This window comes from Lissotriton vulgaris, chromosome 7 (assembly GCF_964263255.1).
Source record: "Lissotriton vulgaris chromosome 7, aLisVul1.2, whole genome shotgun sequence".
NCBI classification, from domain to species: Eukaryota; Metazoa; Chordata; class Amphibia; order Caudata; family Salamandridae; genus Lissotriton; species Lissotriton vulgaris.
In genome coordinates, this window is record NC_141695.1 from 1195544140 (window position 1) to 1195562885 (window position 18746).

An 18746-nucleotide genomic window follows, 5' to 3' on the forward strand; every position below is an offset into this window, starting at 1 on the left:
TATGATCCTATGGTGCAAATATACAAGATAGATGGCCATATATTGTGGCTCGATATATCAATAGGTTTTTGTCCCTTAGTACTTAAAAACAAGTGAACAAATTCAGATCAGAGCACCTTTACCACGCCATAATCTATATTCCTACCACATTTCATGTAAACCCGTTGAGGTTTTTAGTTGCTACATCTGATTAAAAAGTCCATGGAAAATGCATTGGTGGGAAAATGTGTCCCCCCCCCCCTCCCCTCAGCGCCCCCCCCCCTTTTCTTTGCACCCCCTTAAATAATCACCAAAAAAACAATATAGAAAACAATACTATGCGTCCAGCTGTATCCTTATAGACTAGCTGCCTCCTCCCTAACAAAAATGTCTGTCCATCTTCATAGTAGTCTGGAGTAGGAAGGGATAGGGAGCAGGAGTTAATAGAATGTAATAACAAGAGAGATACTATAGCCTACTTAGAGGATTTGTCTGGAGGAAGGTCTAGGAGTATCATTCTCACTACAGTAAGTAACTTGCACAACTTAAGAACTAATATGCAAAGATAGTGTATGCGACTACAGTGAAGTGGCTGCTAGTAATTCTCAATGCTTGTTGGAAGGTTAAAGAAAGACCTGACCCCCCTCCTCATGTCTCCACAGGAAGCAATTCAGTTGGATGGGGAGATATTCTTTGCCCTCTTGCGCAGGGCATCACCAATGGCATACCGGCACTTGAAGAAGTACAAGATTGATCCCATACTCTACATGACTGAATGGTTTATGTGCATCTTCTCACGCACGTTACCCTGGTCATCAGTGCTGCGTGTCTGGGACATGTTCTTCTGCGAAGGTAAGACTCACTTGATAACTAGATATCCATCCAAACAAATGTTTCTTCACCCTACCTTCCCTCTTGTATGCATAAACGGTGCAATGTCTCCGAAAAAGTGCAAGATTCTGGGACACCATTTCTAAAATGTATATTTTCCAATTGGATAAGATGTAAACGTGGCCAGGCAACATATTCAGATTTTTTTTTTTATTAGTGAGCTGAAATAGAGTAAATAAAACATTTCTCTGAAAACGTCACCCAAAGCCATGTAACCTTGGAGCAAAAGAAAAGCAAAAAATGGTGCCCTAATAATACAAAGTGTACACTTAATGGAATTAGACACTGTTCCTTTTAAACTCCTTAAAGATTCCATCATCTCATCATGCCCAGAAAGGTGTCCGGCAGTTTTGTTTTTTTCAACTTGTGTTCCCTAACACTAATTAAGCCATTTTTGGAGGGTGGAGTCCCTCACAATACCTTTGGATGTTACCTTTCCCCTTACTTTCCTTGATGATGTATCACACTCCTTTTTTTTCCGCCACTCTGCCAGCTGTTTCATTTTTTTTATAAATGCAGCGCCTATGGATGAAACATGTCAAAGAATGATGTCTACAATGTCTGTGTGGTCTGTTTTCTTGACACCACTCCACTAAAGACTGTAGAATTTGTCAGAAAATGTAATGTAGGAGGCTGTGGGACAGGGAAGGCGCCTGCCTCAGGGCTACTTAAGAGTAAATCGGATGCAGGTTGTCACTAGCAAAATACATCTCTTCAGATGCGGACGCCACCATTGTAACATCCTTTCCTTCCATGCTGCTCGTTCTGCCACTTCTGCAAGTTGGTCGGCAGCTACTCCTCATCTCTGGCTCTTCTTATTCTGGTTGACATCAAGGGACAGATTGTCATCTAAGTATAATCATGCTCCAATGTTGAGAGCCTTTCAGTACTCAGGGTTGACTTAAAGGATCCAGTGTACACAGACATTTCCACTTTGGAGAGGGGGGCTCCCCATCCCTTGAAGACTCATTCCCTCAAGACTCTTTTTGGCAGCACTTGGGTTATCTTCAGCTTGAAGAGGATAGAATCTCTTCTTCTCTGGATCCCACAGATTTGCTGAAGGTTGTCTCAACAGAAGATTATAGCCAATTCTCCTGCTGGTTAAAGTTCTCCTTCAAGAGTTCAGCCACAACAGAGACACTGGCTTTCTTCAGAGGTCATGTCTACACTTCACATTGAAAAGACTTAAACATCCTTATGAGTGTTATCACAGGTCAAAAGATGCCACTTCCATCATGACTCAGGGAAGAGGAGCAGGAACATACCTCTCTTCCCAAAGGGAACGCGCTCCACTTTTTGGAGTCTCTTAATTCTAGAAGAGAAACTTGGTGTGCAGGTTTATGCCTCAATAGCTTTGTCAGGTTTATCTGGTTGCTTGGTTAGGAGGAATACTGTTGTTCTGAGTCTCAGATTAAATCACATTTAGGATGGAGGAAATCATTTTTGCTGATGATATCAAATCAAATCAAAATAAGCTTTATTCGGCTTTTGAGAGTAAAACCATAAAAGCAACAAAAACAAATACATAAATACAAAAATAACTCAGCATAACATTGTATAATTAAAAGGGAATACATTTAACCCAACTAAAATAGTTTAACAAATCAAGGATTCAAAGCAAGTCAGTAACCCCAGATACACAGAATCCCCCTTTTTCATCAAGTGTTATAGTGATTTGGTACTCGGGAACCAGGGTAAAAGTCATGCAGGTCCCAAATACAGATGGAACCATCTCCGAGTTTGGGCTGGGTAGATCGCAAAAAGGGGGTAATGTTCCTACGTTTGAATTTGATTAAAATCAAGTCCCCCGAAACATTTTTGGGCAGATGACCAAGCCACCCCACCCTTCTGACACTCAGTATCCCACCATGTAGCGCGGATGGTAATGGTCTATTGTTATTGAGCCAATAAATGGCTTTATTCAGTAGGTCCTGGTGTGATTCACGTGTGCCTGGGCTGAGTGCCGGGACCCCAGAAAGAACGGTGACATATGGGGCGGCTTCAGGGGGTAGATCAATGCGATGCCCTCTTTCTACTGAGTTAATAGGAACTCTATGTGGGGCATGTTCAGGATTCAGAGTATCACTACGACCAGATAGAGTGGATGGTATAACAGGGGAGTCACAGGTTTGAGGTATCCTAGGAGCATTGTTGATACACCTTTCCTGGATGTTAGCGGGGATAGAACATGTAGATATAACAGCATTTCCAGGAATTGGATTTGACCTTGTTACAGATTTTTCGATCCTGGACAGCCTGTCCCCCAAATCATTGATTTTTACTATCAATGGAGATAGAGCAGTGAATAATAGTCGCTCGATTTGGGCCAAAAGAGTCAATTGTAGGGGGGATACAAAGTCATTTAGTCGGGTCTCAGCTTTATCCAACGTTGATGAGGCTGGGTTGGGGCCAGGTAAAAAGGGGCTGCAGTTATTGGATGGAGAGAGGGTAATAAGAGTGGAAGCCTGGGGAGTGCTAATTGTTTGATCAGTGACTCTAGTCACAATGGGGGGGGTAGAAGCATCCGGGATATAGTTTGTGCCGCACAGTGCGTTCAGCTCTTCCCAGATGGACATAGTAGGTGGAAGACAGGATCCCGGGGACCAATGTAGATAGTTAAAACGGTAGGGATTGAGAAGATGAATAAGTGGCTGTACCTTCTCATATGATGGGGCCAAGAGTGGTGGCCCGTCCCGTCCTCCTTGTGCCTCCGAGGGCCACAGAGGGCCCGCCCTTTGCCCGGGCTTCGCCCGGCGCCGATCCGCGCGCGGTCCCGCGATGCGGGTGCTGGTGTCCCTTTTCAAGCGCCTCCTGGCGCGGGCTTCCCGTCCGGCGGCGTGTCCCGCCGCTAGGGCGTCTGGGTAGTGTAGTTTGTTCAAAGAAATGCCCCCCTCGCACTGCGGCCGCTGGTCTGTGTGTGCGGCGGCGGAGGGGAGCGCTGGAGCTGCGTGGGACCTGGGTGTTGGGCAAGGTAAGCCCCCAAGTGCGTCTGGACCCCCCGCTTCCCGCTCCTGGTGTCCCTTTTCAAGCGCCTCCTGGCGCGGGCTTCCCGTCCGGCGGCGTGTCCCGCCGCTAGGGCGTCTGGGTAGTGTAGTTTGTTCAAAGAAATGCCCCCCTCGCACTGCGGCCGCTGGTCTGTGTGTGCGGCGGCGGAGGGGAGCGCTGGAGCTGCGTGGGACCTGGGTGTTGGGCAAGGTAAGCCCCCAAGTGCGTCTGGACCCCCCGCTCCCCGCTCCTGGTGTCCCTTTTCAAGCGCCTCCTGGCGCGGGCTTCCCGTCCGGCGGCGTGTCCCGCCGCTAGGGCGTCTGGGTAGTGTACTTTGTTCAAAGAAATGCCCCCCTCGCACTGCGGCCGCTGGTCTGTGTGTGCGGCGGCGGAGGGGAGCGCTGGAGCTGCGTGGGACCTGGGTGTTGGGCAAGGTAAGCCCCCAAGTGCGTCTGGACCCCCCGCTCCCCGCTCCTGGTGTCCCTTTTCAAGCGCCTCCTGGCGCGGGCTTCCCGTCCGGCGGCGTGTCCCGCCGCTAGGGCGTCTGGGTAGTGTAGTTTGTTCAAAGAAATGCCCCCCTCGCACTGCGGCCGCTGGTCTGTGTGTGCGGCGGCGGAGGGGAGCGCTGGAGCTGCGTGGGACCTGGGTGTTGGGCAAGGTAAGCCCCCAAGTGCGTCTGGACCCTGATATCCTTCTCTATACAAATGAACCAAAGGCTATCATAGAAAGACTGCTGCACGTCTTGAAGATCTTTGGGTTATACTGCGTTTTTAGAATTAACTATAATAAATCTGTACTTTACTGCCTGTTTGCCTAGTCTCTTAGTCGGGAACTCTGATGCCCATCGGTTATAATTCGAAAGGGTTTTAGATATTTTGGATTTATATCTCCTGTGTGCTTGACAGGTTCCAGGAAGACATCTGCTGCTGAAGAAGGCATACCCCTCAGTCTCTTAGGCCGGGCTCCCATGTTCAATATGATCACACTGTGATTCCTATATTACCTCTAAAACTTGTCCTACTGTGTGCCAGAGGACTTTGTTTTAAATCCCTAGATGATAATGATACCTAGATATGCTATTTTTTTTTGCAGTCTCAATTCATCTGCTCCAAAGCTTTAGGCAGACCCAAGGGGTCTACAACTGATGCATGGCTCTGTCCAAACTTCGAAAATATTACTGTGGTGCCTAATTCGTGAGTTGGTCTTCTCAACTGATAAGGAACCTTTCCTCAGGATAGAAAGACAGGTGATGGAGCCCCATAGTTACCTTACGGCCATGTTACGTAGTTGAGGAAGGTTTGTTTGAGTAATTGAAATGTTAAAGAAATAGTCATTGAGCATAAAACACACTATTGTGTCATTTTAATAAAAGTATAAGGGGAATTTTCTAGCCCAGCAGGCCCAAATATACAGAATCTAAGTTGGTTCATCACATCATGTTAATAGAAATCCTATTTAGACACTGCACATTTATTGATCACCTCAGGGTGATGGAACTCCCAGTTTGGCACTACATATTACAAATAACCGTCCAATCGATATAAAATATTTAAACTTGTTGTCTATTCTTCAGGGTAATGACGTATATCTTACATTATAATATGCTGGATTCATCTAATAAAACTACTTCATTCGTTACTAAACTTATGGTCCTATTGACCAAAGCTTCAACAAAAAAATGTAAAGCTTGATTATTTTTCCTATTCAAATTTATGGGAACACCATAGAAATATTAAGCAGCCTTGTACAGCAGAAAGGGATCTGCAAATTTACCAGAGCACATGTTATCCGCAATGGACATATGGAGTTCTTCATCTGTGAGTTTAGGCTGGAATGGTACCTCGACTAGATGCACACCTGTGTGGAAAATCACCTTCCTAATGGATGTTGGGCGACTGGAGCATTTCCCTAAATGATATATTTTATTTATTAGCACATAGTTGAAGTTTGAGACTTGCCTGAGAGTAAATCCTTTTCAATTCGTGGACAAAAATAATACAAGGATATATTCTGATACCTACAGCTTAGGCATGCCCTGTCTGTCCATGTCCTTAGTGAATCCTCTCTGGATGATAGTTTTCCTTTGTAAAACAGGAATCTGTTGGAATTCCTCAGTGATAAAGTGATATCTAATTTTACGAACAGAAGATAACTTGGTGGACTCTCTAGAAAACTAAAAGAAAAATTAGCCATGGACTTAGGAGAGCTTGGAGACCTTTCCTATGCCTGAGAGTGAGAGCCATTAGAGCGGGAGTCAAGATTGGTCCAAATCAACATTTTACGAAGAATCTTTTACACAATGGCAAACATAGTACAGTGTGGTAGAGCCTGTTGTGATCTTGGCCTTAGGATGCCGATAGATGACAGCCATACTCTCTGGTCCTGATCCCACTTTCAATCCTTTTGAGACTGGGCCAGGTGCTGTTTGACGCTGGTGACGGGAATCCCACTTAGCAGGGATGAAAAACTCCATTTGCTAAGTATTTGAGATGACAAAACTCATTCCAGCTGTGAGAAGGTGGCCTGGTATATGCTGTCCACTAATTTAAGTGGGCACTCTGTACCAGTCCACACTACCCTTATGATGTATGAGGTCAAAGATAACCTTATTGAAAGCTATCCTAGTGGTAGTTATGGAGAGCAGCCTTCAGGCTTAATTTTGAAGGAATGTTAAGCAGCTTGTTTTACCAGAATATCACCTCCTAAATGACTAAATGAAAGGAGAACCACACAGTGTTTTTATAAAAATATGTATTTATTAATATAACACGCTCTACTACTCTCTGTACGAGACTAGGGCACAAAGTACACAATACTTAATCAATAGAACATTCGTAAATAGCAAAATACACAGCGGGCTCCAGGGGGAGACCGAACCATATACTAAAAAATTGTATAACAATGAATTGACTAGACATAGTGCCTAGAGAATGTAGAATTGCTGGGACCACAAGGAACCACCCGGAGGAGTAACACCCTTTGGAACATAGGAGGTTCTAAGGCCAACCCATATTACCTATCCCAGAGGAGCCAGGTGCATAGGGGTCAAGTGGTGTTGGAAACCTTCGTCGTTTTCAATGGAGAGTTGCAAAGAAGTACTGCTATCAGGAGGGCGAAGAGTGTCCGTTTGAATCCAAACCTGGATTCGAGGTGAGTAGAACCTGAAAGCAGAGGGGACAGAGTCTGGGTCACTTTAGGTGACCAGGGGCTCAGTAGTGGAATCCCCACCAATGTCGAGTGCTTCAGGAGTGAAGAAAGGTTGCTTGACTCTGCAACCACGGGGACCTGGAGATGTTTAGGATGATGAGGATCCGGAGGTGAAATGTCTCACAAAGGATGTAGAGTGCTGATGAGTCGATGTCCGGCTGGAGCACCAACAAGCCTTGGCAAATGCACCCCATGTCGTCTGAGGAAACCGGTTACGGTGTGGACCAGCAAGGTCCAAGGGACTCTCCAAGCACTGGAGAGTCAGGGCACTTTTGGAGCAACTAGGTAAGCCCAAGAACAAACAAGGTGACAATCGCCAGTACCCACAGGCCAACGGGCATGGGATCGCGAGTAGACCTCAAGCAAGTATGCAAAGTACCAGCCCACAGGACACTTGGCGAGTGGAGGCCGTAAATCTCCGGTGCAAATACTGCTCCCTGCTCTGAGTCAGGACTACAGGAAGTCCAATGCACAAACTCGGGAATCGTCACTAAGCATATGCAACTGCAAATGTACACGGTGCACCGGGGTTCGGGTTGCACGGTCCCCACGAAGGATACTGGTCTCAGAATCGCTTAGAGGGCAGATCAACCTCAGGGACCTTCGGAAACCCACCTCCTGTGTTGCTGAAATCTGAGGAGTCCTCAGGAGCTCGGGAGAAGTAAACATGTCAGATACGTGTAGGTGCCTGCTTTTGCAGTGGAGTAACTCCTTTACTTCACAGGAAATTCTTCAGTCGTCCAGCATTGTGCAGGCAGTCGAAGTACTTGGTTTCTTCTTCGCAGAATCTTGTCCAGGTAAAATCTAAAGTCCTGTAGTCAGGTAACCTACTTTATACCCATGGTAAGGGGTTGGAAAAATTCTGTTCACCCTCCTAGGACGGTGGCAGGACAGAGGGGTGGCTACACCCATGTCCTTTGTTCAGTTTTGCACCAGAGCATTAGCCAATGGCTCCGAGAACTTGTTTGAGCTGGACTATGCACAGGGATGCCAGATGTGCCCCCAGTGTAGACTTTCTGGCACTCTGAGTGCACCCACCCAGCCCCAATACACTAAACCCTTTCTGGTAGGTGGTCACACCTCCCTGTGACAGGGTGCCTTTTGTCATGCCTTCCGCTGCTCGAGTTTGGCTCAGCAGCAGGAGAGCAGAATCGTGACTGTGGCCGGTAGCATCCATTTTGTGCTGCCCAGGTCGAGAAAGCTGGTACCATATACCCACATATGTCCCTTTGGAAGGGTGGAATCATACCTCCCACACCAGTTACTGGTATGAATCTAAGGTGTTTGACACCAAACACAACATGTTTCTAAGCAGCCGTTTTAAAGTTGGCATTTACCGCAAGGTTATAATGCACTTACACATATATGTCTGGCTGCATCAGAGACAACCCCGGAGAATGGTCTCCGAAGGCTGCAGAGAGGCACCTTCTCACGTAAAACCCAGCACCCTGCCTTCAGGATTGATGAGGCCTGCCATAGGGGTGACTGATAGGTATTTAAGTGTAGGGATTTAGATTTTGTGAACCTATATCCTAAGTAAATGGTGCAAGCACCAGCTTACAGTCTGCTGTAGCAGGCTTGTCCTGTCAATTTGGATGGCCTCTCATGGGTGGCATAATACATGCTTCAGCCCAAAAAACAGCTTAGAGGTCTTTTACTTTTCCAGAATTACTAGGCGCACTACCTGGGTGGCCGTAAGGTGATATGTTTAGACGGTAGTCAGTATAGGCAATGAGGCGAGCGGTAATACCTCACAACCGCTCCAAAGAGGACCAGCAAGCCCATCCACACAATTAGACAAAAACAGCAATGCCCCTGTGCTATACACATTCAGTAATAAGAAAGTTTTGATGTAAGTCTGTTTAGAAAGATAATGGAAGTATTCGGACAAATCTAAACATTCAGTGATTCTCCGAGAATAAGTATCAAAGAATGAAGATACATGGGTAAAGAAACAATCTGTTCTTGGTGTAGTCACTTCTGTTTATTGTTCCATTTCAAAAGCCAACACGTGTTTCATCGCAGGGAACAGACTGCGAATCTTCAGGGCTGGATAAAAACATAAGGTACATTTTTGGGAACATGTTCTGTTCGCGAACATATTAAGGTAGTGACTTGGTTGTGTCAAACTCTGTGACAAAAGCATGCCATATGCGTGACTTTGTGTCAATGTGAAGAGAAATTTCTAATTTGGTGACATATGTGAATAGGGAATGGGTTTGATAACCCCAAAAGCGGAAAAACACTGGCCGGATCTAGAAGTGAAGTGGCAAGGTGAAAAAGTGTTATACTTATTATGTAGCGGCATCCCAAAGGCATGCCCACACATACAGCAGCTGCTAATTCTGGTTCCCCTCGGATTGAGGGCTTAAAAGATAAATTTAAAAAACTTGAAAGACTGAAAAAGCAAGAGAACTCACGATGGTGGGATGCTACCACTTTAAAGCAATACATGCGCTTGAAGCAAATACCTAGAGGCTTGCGCTCTCAAATCTTTCCAACCTATGACGATCTGGATGTAGACCTAATGAAAAAATGGGAAGATTCTGTTAATAACAACTCCTTTGTTCTTATGGACATCTTAATAGAAAGCGCAGATCGCAAATCCATTAAATTACAGGGAGAAATTGCGATCTTAGAACAAGAAATAAAAGACCTCAACCTGCCAGAACCCACAGTGAAGAACTATACCATCCTGGACGAGGTCTTGCTTAAACACTAGGCAGAAATTAAAAACAGGAAAGCGAGACAAATCAAGAGATGATGGGGACTACCGCAATGGTAGGGTTTTCACTTACGACCGTAAATACGATGCAATGATTCCTTCCAATAACCCCCAAAAATCCGGGGGTAATACATCTGCTCCTAGCTCCATTTCATCTAGTAATACATCCCTTAACACTGCAGGTACAAGTGAACCAGAACTAGAAATGGGGGATACCCTAGATGCCAATAACACTCCTTTTTTAGTGGAAATGGAACGCATTCGCAAGGGGAACAGGGTGCAATCCCAAAGAGGCGTACAAACCCAAAAACCCACAGAGGGAGCAGGGGTGGGCAACGAAGACTATCGCACAAAACTAAGATCCGGCATAACAAGGAAATAGAAAATGAGAGCAAAGAGGTCCAAGTAATCAACCTATCCTCTTTCACACTCACTCCGGACATGACCAATCTACTCGCAAAAGGCCTTAGTTTTAATCCATACTCTACAGGTGACATCTGCCAAACTAAAATAGATCTCTTTAAGTTTGTCCGCAACTTGAAACTCAAAAAATACTTTGCCGGAAAAATACCCACTAGAAAGAATGTCAGAAATATTCCTAATGTATTGGATAATGATGTACACACAAAAGTTTATGTTCGCGAACAGAACATGTTCCCAAAAATGTACCTTATGTTTTTATCCAGCCCTGAAGATTCGCAGTCTGTTCCCTGCGATGAAACACGTGTTGGCTTTTGAAATGGAACAATAAACAGAAGTGACTACACCAAGAACAGAATGTTTCTTTACCCATGTATCTTTATTCTTTGATACTTATTCTCAGAGAATCACTGAATGTTTAGATTTGTCCGAATACTTCCATTATCTTTCTAAGCAAACTTACATCAAAACTTTCTTATTATTGAATGTGTATAGCGCAGGGGCATTGCTGTTTTTGTACATGCTTCAGCCCATTGGAGGCCTCTGGGGTACCTATGTCCTGGGTACACGGTGTACCATATACTAGGGACTGATAAGGGTACCCCAGTATCCAATCTGGAGTGTACCTAAAGTACATACTTGGCAATTTAAGGGAGAAAGCAGATAGACTGGGGTCCTGGATAGCAGGATCCCTGTCAGACTAGTCCAAAAACAGTGTAACATCAGCAAAAAGTGGGGGTAACCATAAGAAGCAGATACTACTTTCCTACACCAGCTACTTGAAACTGCTATGTAATTTGGACTGATAGTTGTCAGTCACAACATAGCCCGACAGTGGAGAGCTTTGGACCTCCTATGGAGGAGAAATAGAAACTAGATATAAACTACTTAATGGAATGGAAAAAGGAATGTTCATAAGGGGCGGGGATACCTGAGGAAGTATAAAATAAGAGGACCATTGGGTACAAGGTTGGAACACCGTTGTGCGGCCTGAACCATGATTTGAGGACTACATGGAAAAGTGGCATAACTCTCTAAGCTGAGACTGAGTGGCTAAACAATGATAGCTTTTTCCTAAAGATTGTCTTTAGTCTCAATTCCCCATTGATATGAGGACTCATATAAGAGCCACCCCTGCACTCTGACATCACTTTCTTCATCCTTCCAGATGCAGAGTGCAAAATAACATTTCTGAGACGTTGTGCGGATTCCTAACTTGGGGCAATCTTAGATGACAAAGAGGCCACTCCACAGAAATGGGAGGTGTGAGGGTAATGAAGACTCTGTGAAAGATAGTGTCTCTACTATAAAGAGAGTTACTATTGAGAAGTCACTTGTTCATTTGACTGATTGATTTCTTAATGTTTATCCAAAACGTCTTCAGTCTGAAAGTTGACAGTAGACCTACTCTTCATGCCGGATCCTCAGCAGAACATGATGAAATACACATTGATTCCTACACTAAGAATTCCATACTGGAGGTCCATACTGGAGGGGAATGATGAGCATGGAAAAGGGAGGTGTCTCTTTTTCACTAAATATTTTTTCTGTTCATTAGAAATGCCTTTACCTCTGTATTACTCAGACCCCTTCAGTTAGACAAGTATCCTCTCTTCTGGGATTCATGGCCTAGTGCATCTTTCCAGTCTTGTGATGCAAAGTTAAATGTGAGGCCTTGGCATTAATGTTTGGAAGATGTGGAGCCACAATGCAAGAAATTGGAATGACGCAGTGTATCTGTCAGTGCACACCTTACAATCCATAAGGTGATGGTTTAGGAGGAAGAATTTCTTGGCCGGCACTCCCTTTCATCCTCCTATTCCTTAACAAGCATTGGTGACGGACACCTGACTGAAGGTCTTTGTTCCTCTGTGGTAAAGTGACACCACATGTTCAAATTGAGGGCAGTTCATCTGGCTCTAAAGGTTTTGTTAAACTGACAAAAAAGATTTAAAACAGCCCTCTTGATACAGACAGACAGACAGACATGGTATGTTATGTGACCAGACAGGACCGGATGACGTCCAGAGTTCTCTCTCAGGAAGCTTAGACAATTTAGCATTGGAAGCTGGTGAGAGGTATTCGATTGATGCTGGTTCTGAGGGAACATTGCAGGCTTGTGTTCAACAAGGGGGAGAGAGAAGGGGGCAATTTCCACTACTCCGGAGTGGGAGGTCCAGCACAGGCGCGTTCCCCAGTTAAGTTATCAAAACAAGGAATGCTGTGCCGTTTCTCAGAGGAATTATGTACTAATCACACTATTGTCTGGATGCCACTGGTCTCACTGAGATCTACATTTGGGCATCCATTTTGTTGGATGTAATGCCCTCACACACCCTTTCAGGTGTCATGCTTCATCATCTGGGCTGCTCCTCGTTGGGTCGGCGGTGCAATACCCAAAGGGCTCACTGCAAAGAGGGGCACTTTACCAGAGATCTTTTATCCAACAGCCGTTTTGGGAGGTGCTTGTGTGGGGCCAGATGTGTGTAGACGTGATAGTGGGTTTATAATAAGGCTGGGAGTACCGGTGAAAGAGTTTATTCTGGGGGTCTCCTGCCTTAGTTAAAAAGAAGATAACCGGCACTTGATGGAATACATTGTTTCCTACTTGAGTGTCAGTTAGTGTGTGCTTGTAACGGTTGACATGTTTCTCGCGCTTGACACAAAGGCATATAAAAACAGGTGTAGGTCTTAGACCATGGTAATGGTGACTTCGTACATCATTCGGAACAAGCTATTAAATGTGCAACTAGCTTCTTGATTAAGTAAAAACAGATAAAAAACATTTTGAAAATATATCCTCAGTGAGCAAAGGTGGACAGCATGTCCCTGTGGATAATACAGCAGAAAACTTGGTGGTCGATGTTGACCAAAGGACTCGCCTATTATGTCTAGTTCCCAGGCATCAACAGTACCCGGCGGTCAGCACAACAGCTGTAGGCGTCCATAAAGTTAGGGCTGTGTATGGAAGGATGGTAGGGATCATTAGAGAGATGGTGGGGTTCTGGTTCTCCTTTTCATTTCTCTCGATCTCTTATAAAAAGATATTTGTCTACAGCGGTCATCGTTTAGGAAGGGTTTTCTCCCGTGTTGAATTGTGTAGAAGCTGTAGTGCTCCAAAATGCAGTTCAGTTATTGTACACTAGCTAGATGAAGTCATGCTTAATGGAGTATCCCCTGTACATGTGTCGCTTACTCACATTGGACTGGCAGAAACCAAAAATTGTACGGTGCTATTTTCTTGTCAGCCTGTAACTAATCAGCATGGAGCATTGCGTCCCTCATGTCGTGCCCTCTTTTGAAAATGTAAATGGTCTCTCGTGACTCATTGTGTGATAATCTGAAGGATCTAAGCACGTATTCAGATACAACTTGCAGCGTCTCGCTTGTGTCTCTGTGTATAGCACGTGGGCGTAGTTACTATCGGAGTCGCGTGATGCTTTAAGGATCGCCACATCCTGCCCGCGGTATGTGCCATTGTCAGTTATGGTGGAGTCAGTTAAAAGGGGCCATCGGAAGCAGCGTAATGTTATAAGGATCGCTGCGTCCTGCCCGCGTTACCAGAATACCAATGGTGGATAACTCTTATTACAAGTAAGTAACCTTTCCTTCTCTTTTTAAACACCGTAATTTAGTACCTTACTAGACAACAGATTTACAAATCCTAATTTGGTAGGTTCCCATGGCTAAAGTTGTGTGTGAGGTATTTCCTCCAAGGTTAGTTTTCATGGTTAGATCAGTGTGTAGGGGCCTTGAAGCTTGAATGGGACGGAACAGTGTGTAGGATGAGCTCCCAGGGCAAAGATGGTTCTCATAGGTTGAGATCTTTGAAGTGTTTGAAGACTAGTTACTCGGTCACTCGTGTCACAGTGGAGGATTGGTTATTTTAGTATCTTTTGTTTATTGATGACCACTCTTACCCCTCTTGCCTCTCTTTCCTCATTCTTTCAGGTAGTTTGATATTGTTGTAGTTATCCATGAGTTTGTTTTTACTACATTCATGGTATTTGTTTTTGTGTTTAGCATTTTATTGTCTGAAGATTTCTGATATTATTTTTGGTAGGACAATTCAGTGCAGATGGGGTGGTTCAGGACTGTTGAAGTTAATTTGTGAACTGTCTAGATACAGGAAAATATTGCAGTAGGCACTACTACTCTTCTACTGTTATCTCACTTTATCAGCTTCATTGCACATTTGTGTTAGAATTTGGGTATATCTAATGAGACACTTTTTCAGGGGTGTGCAAACATTTCTAAAATATCTACTTGTCCCATGGACAAGATGCTTCAAAAATCTGCTTGTCCATTAAAATAATCTGCTTGTCCAATTTAATGCAAAGTTGTGAGATGACCAATTATTATTATTATACCATTGTGATATGATATGATAACAATCATTTATTGAGCGCTCGTTCACCAGCAGTTTCTTGGCGCTTAGTAGGAAGTGCGTGGACATGTGCAGCAAAAAATTATTAATTGAAAGCCAGGGAGAAGAGCCACGTCTTGAGCGAATTCCTGCACAAGGGGTAGGAATGGATTTGGCCTAGTTCGGGAGGAAGAGTGTTCAAGAACTGAGGTGCAAAGAACGCAAACCAAAGTCCACCATGTTTTTTCTGTTTAAATGAGCGCGGGGTCAGGAGATTGGAGCTAGCAGAGCATAGGGCACGGGGGAACATAACGCTGAATTCTATTAGCAATAAAAACGGGCCCACGAGATGACAGGGCTCTGTGGATCAGACAGCCCAATTTGAAGAGACAGCGCTGGGCGACTGGTACCCAATGGAGGCTCTTAAGCAGGGGTTTCACATGGTGTGAATTAGGTTGTCCGTACACAAGTCTGGCTGTTTAATTCTGCACCAGTTGAAGCCGATGTAATTGATATGCAGAGATTCCAGCATAGAGTGAATTAGCATAATGGATGAGTGATATAACTAAGGCCAGGGTGACTTGGATAAGGACCTCAAAAGAAAGAAATCTGCTCATTTTCCGAATATTGCGTAGAGGAAAGAAACCAACAGAAACTATCAAATTAATCTGGGTCTTCAAAGTAAGATCGCCGCTGATTGTCACGCCAAGACTTTTGACCATGCTAACTGGAGAGGGTAGGAGACCCATGTAAGGGGGCCAGAAATTGTAGTTCCAAGGGTTGGTTGGGGTCCTAGTGAGGACAAGCTCAGTCTTGTCCGGGTTTAATTTTAACTGGTTTAGGTTCATCCAGTTTCTGATAAAGGTCATGGTGGACCGAAAAGTCTCCATTGCAGAAGGTGAGGAGTCAAAAGTAAAAACAAGCTGGAGGTCATCAGTGTAGTTAAAAATGGTTACTTCTCTCTTCCGTACGTCTAAAATCAATGGCAAAATGTACAGATTAAAAAGAAGCGGGGAGAGGGCGGAGCCCTGGGGGACCCCACAAGTGAGTCTCTTTTTCTCCGAGGAGAAACCGGAGAGGCAAACAGCTTGTCAGTATATCATAGCTTTGGTAAGACTCACTGATATGGCATGTCTTGTATTCTAACAAGGCCCTGATTATGCCTTTGTTCTGGACTTAATATACCAGGGCTTCTAATTGATGTCAGCTCTTTGATTAATTTCGAACACAATTATATATTGCATGTTGGATGTGGCTGGCACCGCTTCTAAGGGAGGCTATACAAGTTTGGTCTATGCAGAAACTCATGGTTACATAACTCTGGATTTACGCAGGAGGTAGCGCAATGTCTCATCAACCTGTCGTTCGGTGTAGAATACCTCTTCGTGCTGCAGGTTGATGAAAAAGGACATAAAGACTGCAAAGTCTGTTAGGGCCTTACAGGACAGCAGTTTTCGTGGGTCCTTTCTTAAACATCAGGCAAGGCGTAGTTCAAAGCCTACCTTCTTTGATTAAGGCCAATCATACCAAAGGCAACAACACTCCTACCAACATCAGGCAGGTAAGGTTTACAACCACTGAACCTATAGGGGAAACCACAGGGGTAGGGGAAACCCCAACAAAGGGCTTACCCCTGTTGAACAGCCCACAGATCCCATCGGTCATACTTAACTTGTCAGGGGGAGACTAAGCCATTTTCTCCATTAATGTCCGCAAATCATCCCAGACAATTGGGTGTTCAGTATTATGCAACATTGTTACTGCCTCAAATTGCTTACAACTCCTCCCAACACCCTCCCTGAAAACACAAGTTCAGTCCAGAACACTTCCACCTTCTCCAAGAAGAGGAGTGTGCACTTCTACTAAAGGGGGCCATAGAGCCATTATGGCCACAGAACCAAGGGACAGAGGCATATTCACTGTATTTCCTCATACCAAACAAAAACAGACTAGTTCCTCAGAACAATACTCGATCTCTGGCAAGAACCCTTCAAAATTACCACACTTCAAGAAGTCATTCCCCTTCTGATGCAAGGAGTCGTTTTGGAGGTGCTCGATCTTAAGGATGCCAATTTCCACATTCCAATCCACTCAGTGCATCACACGTACCTGAGCTTCATGGTATGTGGTCATCACTATCAATACGAGATACAACCTTTCATATCACCACAGATCCAGGGCTATTCACAAAATGTCTTACATTTGTAGCTCATTTGCGCCAAGACCAAATTCATTTTTCCCCATACCCAGACGATTGGTTGGCCAAGAGCAGCAGCAAATTCCAATGTCTAGTGCATACACAGGCAACAGCTTCCTCCTGTGTTACTAACTGGTATTCATCATAAAAGCCAAAAATCCCATCTTGTGCCTTCTCAGTTACAGGCTTTTATAGTCTGTATACTGGACACTGTCACCACCAAAGCCTATGTAAATGAGAAAAACAACACATGCTGACTTTTTTTCAAATAAACCAACTTATTCTAGTATGCGTATTTGTGCATCTTCTAAGGTTGTTGATGGTATCTTGCATCACAATAGTACCATACGCAAGGTTGCACATAAGGCCCTTGCAAGACTGTCTGGCAGTCCAGTAGTCACAAGCTCAGGGATCACTGGAAAGGTTTAGAGCTGGTCTAGGCCAGATTGCACCACTCTTTGCAGTGGTGGACACCCACCAACATGGTGCAAGGCATGCTTTTCACAGACCCAGTCATATTTGTGACCATTACTAGGTATGGGAAGCTCACTTAGACCTGCACATAATACAGCAGCAATGAAAAACACAACATTAGATCCACATCATCAGTTTTCTGGAGCTTCTAGCTTTACAACTATCTCTCATAGCGTTTCTTTAATCAATTGTGGGAAAGTACTTTGAGTCAGAACATATAATGTGACTGCCATGTACTACATTCAGAAGCACACATTCACTGCAGCTCTCCCATCTAGTGCAGACCATTTGGCACAGGACAGTTAGCACCAAGGTGCTCCTCATGGCACAACATCTCCAACGAGTAACCGGCCACCTTCCAGACCTGCTCAGCAGGTCATATTGTGAAACTCACAAGTTCTTCAGACATACTTGAAGAAATAGGGCACTCCTCAAATAGACCTATTTGCAAGAGCCAAAAGATTCAAAATGCCCAAACTTTGCTGCCAGATACCCACACCAACTATTCTTAGGGAATGCCTTAAAATGGTCGGGGATATTTGCTTACGCTTTTCCACCTCTCCCACTTCCATTAGTCATCAGTGAGCTCAGACAAACATCTCTCACCCTCATCTCTTCAATTTGGACAAGGCAGCCTTAGTTTTCCACTCTCCTAGAACTGTTCATCTTTCCACACAAGAAGCTTCCTCTCAAACCAGATCACCTAACTCCGAAACGAGGAATATCATACACCCAGGCCCAGCACAACTCAATCTGGCGTCTGAGGTCCTAGAGTTTGTTTACTTGCATTTCCCCCAAGAATGTAAATCCATCCCTAAACTGGTCAGGTTCCCTATGATTCACTTTTGTTACGTTGCAAAATGGAAAAGATCTGTTCATTGCTACATAGTCAACAACTTTGAACTCCAATCCTTTAAACCCTGCAGTTCACCAGATAGTTACTTACCTCCTACACTTACAAAAGTCACGACTAGCTTACACATCTGTTCGTCTACATATAACCGTTGTTGCATTTTACATGCAAAACAGACACCATATGTCACTGTACAGAATTTCAGTCATAATGGCTTTTCTGGAGAGACTTAAGAGTATTGCTTTTTTGGAATCTTTTTTTATTAGATTTTTCCTGTATAATACGAACATAGTGGACTGCATCACAACGCCTTAGAGGTTATATAGCCAATATACAGACACACAACACCAGTGTGGACGTTGACATAGTTCAGTCCAGTAACCTGACGTTAATGATGGAGGTAGGCGAGTATTCATAACAGGGCACTTAATCGGGGAGAACACATTGACTGGGTGTGAGGGGTTGCGACTAGCAGAGCGCAGTAAGTATTAGTGATATTGGTCCCAAATGTCATTTGAACGAGACACTGGATGAACTTCTGCGGTGTGGTGCCCTATCATGTTGTTGCAGTATGACATGTCTGAGCCATTGGGCCCTCGTGGGTAAATTCTTTTACGTCCAGACCAGTGCCACCTGTCTCTTGGCTAGT

General features: G+C 44.5%; 1 protein-coding gene across 1 annotated transcript in view; it reads left to right on the plus strand.

Moving 5' to 3' along the window:
- Nucleotides 1–18746, plus strand: part of TBC1D10B (TBC1 domain family member 10B) — a 401631-nt gene that overhangs the window by 318293 nt on the left and 64592 nt on the right. The window contains exon 7 of the mRNA XM_086931687.1: nucleotides 642–831. Coding sequence (XP_086787813.1) covers nucleotides 642–831 — 190 coding nt within the window. The remainder of the gene's footprint in view (nucleotides 1–641; nucleotides 832–18746) is intronic.